At 45.7% G+C, this 13,416-nt stretch overlaps 1 protein-coding gene and 1 pseudogene across 1 annotated transcript in view; both read left to right on the top strand.

Annotated features, from left to right (window-relative positions):
* LOC149443247 (tripartite motif-containing protein 16-like protein) overlaps positions 1-13,416 on the top strand; it is a 47,848-nt gene that overhangs the window by 28,240 nt on the left and 6,192 nt on the right. The window contains exons 3-5 of the mRNA XM_089655717.1: positions 4,703-4,936; positions 5,738-5,909; positions 11,411-11,506. Of these exons, the coding sequence (XP_089511843.1) occupies positions 4,703-4,936; positions 5,738-5,909; positions 11,411-11,506 (502 nt within the window). The remainder of the gene's footprint in view (positions 1-4,702; positions 4,937-5,737; positions 5,910-11,410; positions 11,507-13,416) is intronic.
* Positions 6,902-7,016, top strand: LOC149443248 (U2 spliceosomal RNA; annotated as a pseudogene).

A 13,416-nucleotide genomic window follows, 5' to 3' on the forward strand; every position in this document is an offset into this window, starting at 1 on the left:
ATCCGGCTTCCTCCGAGTGACGTCGTAGCCCCACCCCTACGCGTTACGCCACTGGTCACGTGGCTTCATCAGGGGGTTGTGATCTCAAGTAACATCTAAAAACAAAAATGCCCAATGGTATACTATACGGCCTATGTGGCCAAGAGTTTGTGGACACTTGCATGTCAAAGGTGTTCAGTAGGGTTGAGGTCAGGGCTCTGTGCAGGCCACTTGAGTTCCTCCATGCCAACCAAAGTAGTCAAACCATGTCTATACAGAGCTGGATATCTCATTCCAAAGATTATGGTCATTATTATGGAGTTGCCTCTCTTTGCTGTGTTTCTGTGGGAATCTGTGCCCATTTGTGAGGTCAGGTACTGGTGTTGAATGAGAAGACTGGGCTCACCATTGGTATTCATATTCATACCAAAGGTGTTCAGTTGGGTTGAGGTCAGGACTCAGTGCAGGACAGTCCAGATCCTCTATCCATCACACCTATATGAGCTTGTTGGACATCCCATTCCAAAACCATGACCATTATTATGGAACCCCCCCCCCATGTTGCTACAACAGCCTACACTCTTTTACTCTTTTACTCTTTACATGAGATTTAACGGTGTCTGTGGAAATTTGCCCATTGTGAGGTCAGGTACTGATGTTGGATGAGAAGACATGACCCACAAACATCATTCCAGAACCCTGGACATCAATATGCCCCTCCTTTGTGACTATAATAGCCTCCACTCTTCTGGGAAGGCCTTTCACAATATTGTTTAAGGTGTCTATAGAAATGTGTGCCCATTTTTCATCAACAGTTCACTGTCATCCTCCCTAGACAAGCTTACCCCCCCCTCACTACATACAGAATCAGACCCCAACCCGACAACCTTGGTAAACAGATGACACCAGAAGCAGGGCCGCATTTAACCTGGCTGATGTGGGGGTGCATTAAAGAATGTCAGGGGGCAGAGGATGGAAGGTCAGCAGGGCAATGTACAGGAGGTCAGCAGGGCAGAGGATAGGATCAGTAGTTTGTAGGCCAATGTACCGGGGCTATTAGTTTTTAGGACAGCGTACAGGAGTCAGCCGAGCAGTGTACAGTGGGTCAGCAGGAGAGTGCACAAGAATTGGTAAGGCAGTGTACTGGGAATCAGCAGGGCAGACGACAGGGGTTAATGCTGGCAGGGCAGAGGACAGGGGTTAATGCTGGCAGGGCAGACGACAGGGGTTAATGCTGGCAGGGCAGACGACGGGTTAATGCTGGCAGGGCAGACGACAGGGGTTAATGCTGGCAGGGCAGACGACAGGGGTTAATGCTGGCAGGGCAGACGACAGGGGTTAATGCTGGCAGGGCAGACGACAGGGGTTAATGCTGGCAGGGCAGACGACAGGGGTTAATGCTGGCAGGGCAGACGACAGGGGTTAATGCTGCCAGGAGAGAGGACAGGGGTCACCGCTGGCAGGAGAGAGGACAGGGGTCACCGCTGGCAGGAGAGAGGACAGGGGTCACCGCTGGCAGGAGAGAGGACAGGGGTCACCGCTGGCAGGAGAGAGGGCAGGGGTCACGACTGGAAGGATAGAAGACAGGAGTCAAGGCTGGCAGGAGAGAGAATGCTGTGACCACTGGAAGGAGAGAGCACAGGGGTCACTGTTCAAGAAGAGAGGACATTGGTCACCGCTGGAAAGAGAAGGTCAGGGGGCACCACTGGAAGGACAGTGGAAAGGGGTCACAGCTGAAAGGATAGAGCACCACTTGATCAGGGGTCACCCCAGGAAGGAGAGAGCACAGGGGTGACTGCTGGGTGAGCATTCAGCATAGCTCCCTTGTACATGCACAATCTGACCACAGGCAACAAGATCTCCTCCTCAGCTCTTCCCCACATAAACAGAGCTGAAATCCCATTCTCTTTCACTCAGCTACAATTTGCACATTTGTGTAACTGGTTACTACAGCCATGCTTCCATTCTCACGAGGGAATCCCACAGGTCAGAAGTGTAAAATGGTAATCAGCTACTTACCCTGCAGATCATAGCTGAGTGGAAGAGAGTTGGATTTCAGCTCTATGTTGAGTTGGGAAGAGCCGAGGAGGAGATCTTGCTGCCACTGCTCAGACTATGCATGTACAGTGCAGGGATGGGGAATTGGGCACAGCATCCGGTTTGGAGGGGGAATGTGACTCGTTAGTAGGAAGTTCTGGGCGGGGGGCAACTGGAATCTGGGGCAGCATAGCACACCCCTAGATCCAGCCATGACCAGAAGTATCAAAAACATAGCCGTGCTCTTGAATGCCTGTGTCGTAAGACTAAGTTTCAGAAACACTTCAACCAATATAAATCTGCCCTCCAACAATACAATTCTTACCTGCTCACTGCCAAGCAGACCTATTTTATCACTTTCATTAACACTTTCTCATACAGCCCCCATCAATTTTCTCTACCTTCAACTCTTTGTCCTCCACTGCCTCCACCGACTAACTCACTCACCGTCCAGGAGATCGCCAAACACTTTAAAAATAAGATTGATACAATTTGTGATGAGATCTCCTCTGTGCAGATATCTCCCTCACAATTCATGTCGACAGGTACAATCATTACTTCCCTCATTCAACCCCGCTACCATAGACGAGGTTGCTGAACTTTTCCAGTTCCCTTGCAAATGCTATGGTTACCTCTGCCTCTCCTACACTCTCTAACTCACATCTTCAATATCTCCCTCTTTTCTGGCATCTTCCCTAATTCTATAAAACATGCACTAGTCACCCCATATTTAAAAAGCCCTCACTGGACCCCACCAATCTTAACAACCTATGCCCCATCTACTTGCTCCCTTTTCCTCCAAGCTCCTTGAATGTCTTGTCTATAACTGAGTGTGCAACTACCTCACTGAGAATAATGTTGTTGATCCACTTCAGTTTGGATTTTACCCTCAACACTCCACAGAAACTGCTTTCCTAAAACTCACAAATGATCTACTAACAACCAAAACCAAAGGACACTATTCTGTATTCTTACTCCTAGACCTCTCTGCTGCCTTTGACAGAGTGGCCACTCCCTTCTCCTCAAAAAACTCGAATCCTTTGGTCTTCATGACTGTACTCTTCATTGGTTCTCATCCTACCTACCTCACTGCACCTTCAGTGTCACTTACAATTCTACATCCTCTTCTCTTCTTCCTTTCTCTGTTGGGGTCCCCCAAGGTTCTATACTTTGACCGCTCATATTCTCCAGCTACACTTCCTCCCTGGGTCAGTTAATACCCTCCCATGGCTTCCAATACCATTTCTATGCTGATGACACTCAAATCTATCGCTCTACCCCTTAGCTCATTCCATCAGTCTCCACATCATTTTAGGAAGTGGTGTGACATCCAGTTTCACTTATTAATGAACATATCAAACTGGGTGTCACAACACTTCCTCAAACTCAATCTATCCAAAAAGCGCTCATAATATTTTCTCCTCCACGTGCCCCTTCCACTGTCTTATCAACATTGACAGCTCAATTGATGCCAAGGTTCTAGGTGTAACCATGGACTCTGAACTATCCTTTTGGCCTACATCCAATCAATGTCCAAAGCTTGCTGCCTTAACCTCCACAACATCTCCAAAATATGTCCCTTCCAATCCAATGACACCACAAAGCATCTAGCTCATTCCCTCGTCATCTCTTGCCTCGACTACTGCAATTTCCTCCTCATTGGCTTACCTTTACATAGGCTATCCCCCTCCAGTCCATCATGAATGCTGCTGCCAGACTCATCCACCTTACCCTCCACTGGCTTCTGCTCACCCAACGAATCAAAATACTAACATCTTACAAAGCCATCAACAACTTGGCCCCCAGCTACATCAGTAACCTAGTCTATAAATACTGACCTAATTGTTCCCTTCCTTCCTCCCAGGACCTCCTGCTCCCTAGCTACCTTATCAGCTATTCCCATGCTTGTCTCCAGGACTTCTCCTGAGCCTTTCCCATCCTCTGGAACTCCCTACCCCAATCTGTCTGACTATATCCTAGTCTGTCCACTTTTAGACAATCCCTGAAAACCCTTTACTTCAGAGAGGCCTACCATGCCCCCGCCTAACAAGTGTACTTTTATTTTTCCCATCGGCTCATCCCCCACAGTTATTACCTTTTTGTGTCTCTTGACCCTGCCTCTTAGATTGTAGGCTCTAAGGAGCAGGGCCCTCTGATTCCTACTGTATTAAATTGTATTGTAATTGTCTGCCCTTGTTGTAAAGTGCTGTGTAAACTGTTGGTGTTACATACAGTAAATCCTGTATAATAATAATAATAATTTGTGCGGTCATTTACTGATGTTGAATGAGAAGATCTGACTCACAATTGCCATTCCAATTATTCCCAAAGGTGTTCAGTAGGGTTGAGGTCAGGTTTTTGTGCAGGACACTCAAGTTCCTCCACACCAAACTAGTCAAACCATGTGTTTATGGAGCTGGCTTTGTACACAGAGGCACAGTCATGCTGGAACAGAAATGGTCTTCCCCAGAATATTACCACAAGGTTGGAAAAGCTCAATTGTCTAAGTTGTCTTTGTATGTTGTCGAATCAATGATAACCTTCAACGGAGACACCTGAACGCAAAAATTTAGAAGGGTGTTCTTGTACTAGTTGCCATAGAGTGTGTATTACATCTTTCAATCCCTTACAGATCATAACTGGATAATTTTAGCCCATTTTTTAATGTGAATTCTGTATTCCTCAGAATTCTGTCACTGATGCCAGAAAGTCCATCGACCTCCAGTTTGAAGAATTACAGGAAGCAGTGAAGAAAGCCCACTCCAAAGTCCTAGAATTCCTGGAACAGAGGGAGAAGGCAGCTATCAACCAGTCTGTGGGGATCAAGACCCACCTGGAACATAAGTGCAATGACCTGAAGAAGGCCAAAGCCAAGGTTGAGGGCATTGCAAAACACAAGAGCAAGTCCTGTTTCCTTCAGGTATGAGTTGTCAAAAAAAATTAAGACAAAAAGTACCGTACAATAAGTTATGGCAACTAGTCTAATATCATCAAATGTGTCTAAAATCCAATTTTTGTTTTTAAGTTCCTTGGTAGCATGAGGGACGGTTAAAAAGCAAAGTAAGGGGAAATCCTGTCTTAGCTTGTCAGAGGTCAGGTTCGACCAGTAGCTATAGTGGTAGAGAGGCCCCCATCAACCAGCAGGATATGTACACAAGCAGGTCACCCTGGCCGATGAGATGGGCTCACCCAGGGTGAGGAGTCTAAGCACTAACCAGTATTCACCAGAGCTCCTGATGGTGGTGATGGGTTTTGCTGTGTTTTAGTACCAGAAGGTCAGTAACGAGTGATGGTGGAGATAAGGACAGCTGCAGGTATGCAAAGGAGCAAGATACCGGCTGGAGAGAGCATAATAATCTGGCAAAGAGGCACTGCAAAGGCATGGCTTAAATGGGAAAATCATGGGAGGAGCAAGGAGTTCAAGGTTCATCAGAAACAAGGTACAAGGCAAAATTATCCAAGTGTTCAGACAGGATGCTGTCCAGCATCTCAGGTAGCACAGCAAGGAAAGCTACTGCAGGATGTAGCAGAGGTTATGGGTTCAGATCCTGCTCCTGACATAGCTGTCACCAGAACAGTTGACCCCATTGAAAGATTTTCCCTGTACTTTCTTCATCACTCTATCCAAAACAAAAAAAAAATTGTCTTTTATGTACACATTGATTCTTCACTTTGTTTTTACACTCCTCTTCTAAACATGCCTGTTACGTTGCATTCTTAGGAATACTGTGAATTTAAGAAGTCAATGGGTGATGACACGATCCCCAGCGTTTATATTGGGCTGAAAGACAAGTTGTCTGGGATCAGGAAGGTGGTGACGGAGTCAACAGAGAAACTTATTCAGCTACTGTTAACCTCGTACACAGATACGCTTCAAGAGTTTGCAAAGGAAGGTGGGTTGGCACATTGCTTCATTGGCAATACACACATGGATCTGACATGATCCTTTTTAATTCTGTATAGTATCTGTGCCCATGATCCGCTTTATCTGAAGAACCTGTAGGCCTGTGGTTGGGGTGTCTGGCCATGCCTGTACCGTGCCTCCCAGAAGCGTCACAGTTTGGGGGCCTAAGGTGTTTTTTGAGGAAGAATGGATCTATAATATTAGGTTGGATCTGCATGGTGGACCTGTTGTAACTTCCGTAATCCAATCATCATGATGTAAAGAAGCCTGGTGTACAGTCAAGTCCATAAATATTGGGACATCGACACAATTCTAACATTTTTGGCTCTATACACCACCACAATGGATTTGAAATGAAACGACAAGATGTTCTTTAACTGCAGACTGTCAGCTTTAATTTGAGGGTATTTACATCCAAATCAGGTGAACATTGTAGGAATTACAACAGTTTGCATATGTGCCTCCAACTTGTTAAGGGACCAAAAGTAAAGGGACAATTGACTTCTCAGCTGTTCCATTGCCAGGTGTTTGTATTCCCTCTTTATCCCAATTACAATGAGCAGATAAAAGGTCCAGAGTTCATTTCAAGTGTGCTATTTGCATTTGGAATCTGTTGCTGTCAACTCTCAAGATGAGATCCAAACAGCTGTCACTATCAGTGAAGCAATCCATCATTAGGCTGAAAAAACAAAACAAACCCATCAGAGAGATAGCAAAAACATTAGGCGTGGCCAAAACAACTGGAGTCTATACCTCTTTTAAAAGTATGATAACTTTGTACAGGCGTTGATGGTATTAGGGTCCTGGTGTCACTTTTCCCAGCCAATATGGCCGGGAAATAAACTAATGGAACATAATCTGTTCTCCATTAGCTTCATTGGAGGATTGGGGAGACATCAGGGGCTCTTAGACCCCTTTTAGACCCCTGATGTCTCATTAAAGAAAATGTAGAGGGGTGTAGAGCATGCGTTAGTAGGGCTTCTCGCTTCTCGGCCTTTTGGCTAAGATCAAGTGTAGTATCTGTTCTTATCAGTGTCCAGTGGGGGTGCTACCGACCATTCTAGTTTACGGGGATGGTTGTTGTACAGTACCCTCACTGGTATGATGGGGGTCCGGAAGGCTAGTACCGGAGGGACAGAAACCAGGGAGCGCCATGATTCGTTCTGGGGCCTTGGGAGTAATTCCTCTGGGGAGACCGGAAAGACCCAATTCCTCCTGGTTTGAGCATGCTACCTTGGTCTGGCCTGGGGCTGAGGAGGCAAAAAGTCCGCAAACTCAGTGCCCCCTGAGGAGACGCGCTCAGGGGTGTCACTAGTAACACTTGGGTGTGGGACCCCACGGTGTGAAGATGACACATGGCCACTGTTTTTACACTCTTTTTTGCACAGCGCCCTAAGGACCAGGTCTTTTGGCTAAGTCCAGGGCAATTTTTGCTACGGGCCTCAGGGCCTGGTCTGTGCACTATTAGGCACGGTACCACTTTTTTATTTTTATTCTATTTATTTATTCACTCCCACGTTTTGTCACTTTTTGCTTTCTTATGTGTGTGTTTTTCACGGATGGAGGGTGTGGGTCCTCGGGCCTTACCTGAAGTCTAGGGGGAGGATGTGTGGCCATACGGTTCCTTCCTCCCCTGATCCCTAGGGGGTTTTCTCTTCGGGAGAACCCCCTTGCCTAGTACTGGATGTCCGGCTTCGGCTGGGCATAAGGAACGGTGGTCCACCAGGCCTTTTGGCCAGGAGGACCAAATGGGAACCTTGTCCCTGTCAGGAGCTTCGTGCCCCGGGGGATCGGGTGAACGGTCCAGCCCTTTCGGGGGTAGGACAAACACACCCCTAAGTGCACGTTTTTCGTGTGTGTGTTTCTGCACTTGCACTTTTTTGCGGACACTTACGGGTTTTTTTCGTTACAGTCTCACGTTTGCGGACTTAAAAAAAAAAAAAAAAAAAAAAAAATGCGTTAGTAGGGCTCTGTAGTGCATAATTCGGCTTCACCCTGACGTTAAATTCCTGACTGCACCTTACAGTCAAGCATTGCATGCAAACAAATGTGATTATAGATTTAATATGGGCAGATAAGAAATCTCAACACAGGTTATGATTCAAGATAGTTATAAGCTCCTTTCAGTACATGACGTGTGCTTAACCGTTTCAGTGAGCAAATATTTAAACTTGTGTTTAGGTGACCTAATTGACCTCAAATGTCCTTAAGGGACGCTTTTGCATGGAAAAGTCCACGTGACTGTAGAAAAGTACTAAGGGTTTGGAAAATCAAAAGTTCCAAATTAAAGCCTCAGGTTATTTCTCTTGACTTCACACACAATCGTTAACTACTTTCAACAACAGATTCGACCAGCCGCCTGTTGGTTCCAGATCATTGATCCATTGAGGTCAGGTTCTGGATGACCGCCCTGGAGCTTGTACTAGTAAAGTTAATAATGGCAGCTCCCATATTTTCACAAGTTCCCTTTAAAGTGGAGCTAAACTCCAGGTATGGGTCACATTGGTCCAGCTTGAGCCAATGCAAGTATACTGAAATAAACAAACAGGGAGGGAAGGCCATAGAATGGACTTTATAGGCACTACACAATGTTCATTAAAATTACTTTATTGAGTATACACGAATATGCAGCAATTAGCAAAAAACATCTGCAGGGAGTGTAGACCCCCAATGGGATGATCCACTCTGTGCAGTTACAAATCTCGTAGGTACATTAAGTGTTAATGTATACAAATATACCGTGTCCAGTGTCACCGATTCCTGTCCAATTGGACCACATATAGAAGCTTTCAGTTGAATAAAATATATTGGGGAAGTGTAGTCGTATCCAGGGGCGGACTGACAACTCATGGGGCAATAGGGGATCATGGGGCCCATGTGTCCTTACCCACACTCAAGCCACACCCAAAAATCCTATGAAAGGTACCAGGGGCATCTCATGGGGCCCCCTACTGACCCCGGGCCCTCGGGCAGTGCCCGAGTTCCCGAATGGTCAGTCCGCCCCTGGTCGTATCAGCAATTCTGATCCAGACAGAAAACTTGCGTCAACCATTGGTAATCAACAGTTATAATATGTAAGGAGATCTCTTTCTCTATGCAAGAAAGGTGAGCTGTATAGGGCATGATTCGTCAGTATGGTGGTACTAAAGTGGTATTGGATTGATAAAATCATCCGTCAAGATCCCATTTGTACCGTTGTACACCGACTGGAAATTGGTCCCAAAACCACCAATAACTGAAGCCTACAAGGCCCACCAGGCTAACACCACAAATGACATCTCATGACATCATCGTCCTGCCTCATACAATCAGAGAGTGCCTTGTATTCATTGATACAAATACATATTCTATGAAAGGTGGCAATACTGAATGAGTAACTGAGACCTCCCCCCCCCCCCACACACACACACACGTTCCACAGATATGGAAAATGTCTACTTACATTGACTCAAGCTGGACCGATGTAATTATGCACTAAAAATCATAACTGGAGTTCAGCTTTAAAGCCCAAATTTGTACATATTAAAAACATAATCCTGCAGCAAGGGGTTGAAGCAAAATAGTAGCTTGGGCTGCAAATATCACTTCCTCTCAGGTGCTGCCCCCCCCCCACAGTTAGACAACTAGGTGTCCTCAGTCTTCTGGGTTGAGTGATACCCAATGTCAATCAGTCTGGAAAACCCGAAGGTCTCCTGTGAGTGCACAATGCCCTACATTCACATTCAGGATGTGGAAAGCTGCACTGACGTCATCATGTCAGAGCCCCCTCTGCATCGATTATGACTGCCCATTGCTGGATAAGATAACAATTAGCACAAGTCTAACTACTCATCTGAAGATTGCACTCAATGCATAGGATGACTATGGCATGCAAAGCAAACCACCTCTTAGTGTCATGTGACTACATCAGGTCACCAACTTGACCCTCTGCAGTATTACTTTTTCCAAGGCTTTAACTTTAAAAACAATAAATAGAACAGCAGGACTGCGTGATCTGGTTTTATGGTCCTTTCACAATTTCTGTTTATGTTTTAAAGGTTTTCAATATACATACAAGGGGTTCCTTTACTGAACCTTAGTCTGGTACCTTGACTTTCACTTCAAGGTCGCCCATATCCATGAAATTTGAGCCATGCAACTGTGGCATGCATTGCGATACACATATTCAGCTGAAGACCTGGTGGACCAGCTCAATCTTTACAATCTAGTCTAGAGATCAAAGTCCAGATTGTTTAATGAGAAGAAGTGCTCATACTGTGACCACATTTACAGCTCTATACTGGCCGTTGCCAGCACTCATGGTATATTTTACAGTCCTAGTTGGGGCTTCAGTGGACATGCTAGTTGAAATTCTGAGCTCACTTCCTGATGCTTCTATGGTATAACAATAATATAATGCCGTGTAAAGCCGTGTTCCTCAACCGGAGTGTTGCAGCACCTTGGGTTGTCATCTGGGTTCCAAAGAACACAGGATCCAGTATGCTCTGGATCAATGTCATGAGCTGCCATGGTGAGGGCGGACCGTAACAAACGTTGATTTTATAGGGCCAGGATGTATGGCACCATTTTTGGCTATTATGTTGGCGTTTGGCTTGCCCACGCGTCTCTGATTCAGGGCATGCTGCATGTAGGGCCACCCCATGCATTCAGAGGAAGACCTCCTTTACCACTTGGCCTGTTGCCAAGATAGGGCTCTGATGTGAAGTGGGGACTGGTGATGGGGGAACTCATTTATGGGAGGGGGGCTCTAATGTATGTGAGGAGATTCTGATGTGATGGGCGGCCTCTAACAAGATAGGGGACCTCTAATGTGAAAGGGTGGTTCTGATGTGATGGGAGGATTTCTGATGTTATGGGGGGACCTCACATGTGATGGGGTACCTCTAATGTGAAGGGGTGGCTCTGATGTGATGGGGGGAGCTCTGATGTGATGGGGGGACCTCTAATATGAAGGGGTGGATCTGATGTGATGGAGGCCTCTGATGTGATGGGGAAACACACATGTGATGGGTACTTCTAATGTGATGGGGGGACCTCTAATGTGAAGGGGTGGCTCTGATGTAATGGGGGGACCTTAGATGTGATGGAGGACCTCTGATGTGATGGGGGGACCTCTAATATGAAGGGGTGGATCTGATGTGATGGGAAGACTTCTGATGTGATGAAGGCCCCTGATGTGATGGGAGGAACTCACATGTGATGGGGTACCTATAATGTGATGGGGGGACCTCTAATATGAAGGGGTGGCTCTGATATGATGGGGGGACCTCAGAGGAAAAGGGGAGCTTCTTCTGGGATGGTTGTGTACATTATCCCAGGCTCAGGTTTCCCATTGATAAACATTTAGGTTCGTTACATTTCAGAGTGGGGTACTTTGGGATTGCGCATACCTTTTTAGTGGGTGCCATGACTGAAAAATGGTTGAGAAATGCTGATCTAAAATATAGAAGAGACTCCATGAATATTGCTCATTTTTGTTACATTTTTCAGATGAGCTTCTGATTAAGAACGTGGTGTCGGCTATAGTCCCTGCAAATCACAGGATATCGGCTCCGGAGCCCACGACAAGAGAAGAGTTCCTAAAATGTGAGTGATTTTAAAGAAATTCTAATTCCTCTAAAGAAAATAGACTTTGGATCAGGTGGCACTGCTGCCAACATGAATATCTGTATTCAGAGAAGGGTGGTGTTGGCAGATTCTGCATGAGCTATTTGATGGTGATCCGGATCTGTTTCTTTCCAAGCCTTCCAAGTCATATATTAAAGTTTTTATATGTGGTCAAAACTTTTTTTCAATAGGGAAGTATGAGAACCCCTATCTGGTTTTTGTGTTCCTGCCAGGTGGACTCATACTCCTTTTTTGTTTTTTTTTTTTTTTGGTCCTGTCACTGAGACAGTAAGTGATAGGAACACTAAAATGTTACAGCTGTCACCAGAAAAGGATTAGAGGGGAAATCTTCCAATCAGGGCTAGGGATGTTTTGACTGAACCCGGAAGGAAGCTGTCAGTGCCGGGCCAACCAGCTATGGGCAGTGGATTCCCTGCAGCTGCACATACATAATCGGGGTGTGAATACTCATGACATAAGTGACTGGGTCAATAACATTGATCTAATATGGACATGTGGCCATATTAGCTCAATAATGTGATAGGCACCAAGGGTTGACCTTGGTCACCATGCCTGGCCGCCTGCCTGGGGATTGAACAAGTTCCCTTAACCGCTTTACGCCGGCCGCACACAAATGTGCAGCCTCCCGGCGTCTGGGCCTAGATGTCGAGCTGCTGCACATTTGCGTTCATGTAACGAAAAACATATGTGCTGGGAGCACGCACCCTACGTGCTCCCAGCACACGTGTGTTACTCACGGAAAGGTCCGGGTCCGCTCTTTCGATCGGGACCTTTCCCGATCATGTGTCCACCGTGATGACGCATCACGGCGGTCACATGATCCCAAAACCACGCCCCGCCTCCCGGCATCTGAAACTCTTAAAGGGCCGGGAGGCGCCGGCGGGAGGGGGTTAAACATGCAGATCTAGACTTCCTCCCCTCCTCTGACCCTCTTCCAGAAAGTTCTCTGAGTTTCTGAAAGGGCTCCAGAAGTCCTGACCTGTAGAACCTCCCAGCTAGTCCTGAGGTGAAATTGTGCTTTACTCCCAGGCTGCTATCCAGTCTCTAACTACAAAACCTAGAGGGTGATATTGAAATATATATATATATATATATATATATATCTCACAGAATTGAGTACACCCCTCATGTTTTTGTAAATATTTTAGTATATCTTGCACAGAGGTAGTATAAAGGCGCAACTTAGTGCAGCTGCAAGGGATAGTGGGATCATGATGAGAAAACCACATGATGTCATCAAATATATCTGATGATAGGAGCATTTAAAGTCTTCATTTTGCTGCTTATCAGCAAATTTCTCTGATTCTGGTTATGAGGAAAGGCAACTGTACCAAAAAGAGTGAGCGCACCACATAATGGTATGGGCCCCACACTTCATACACTGCTAATGGCAGAATCTCATATTATTTATGTACAGTATATATATAAATATATATATACGCACACGTTTTAAAATAAATGTAAACAAAAAATTTGGCCAGCGGGGGAAATTGATGCCGATTAGGGTGTGGCACAGATTTTCCCAGGCACATGCCTATAGTTGACATGCTTTTTTAGGTCATCCTTAGTGAAGTGACAGATCCCTGGATGGGGCAAAATACTGTCAATTATGTCTTTTTTTTTTTTTTCTTTAGTATCATTACTTTCAATAAAGTTCAGTTACCAAAAAAAAAAGTTCAGTGTAGTTTTTGCATTTCATGTTCATTGCATTTGAAATAAAGACAGAGACATTGCATTTTTATGCAATGCCCATGCACAAAACATTGTGGTGTGAGTGAGGCACATAGGAAATCATTGTTTTCTATGTGCTCTTGCAGTGACCTGTATTCATGGTGTGAAAAAATGCAGGTCACTGTGCATGGTGCGAA

The sequence above is a fragment of the Staurois parvus genome, unplaced genomic scaffold (genome assembly GCF_062004578.1).
Source record: "Staurois parvus isolate SC_StPar_1 unplaced genomic scaffold, SC_StPar_1.0 ptg000865l, whole genome shotgun sequence".
Taxonomy (NCBI): Eukaryota; Metazoa; Chordata; class Amphibia; order Anura; family Ranidae; genus Staurois; species Staurois parvus.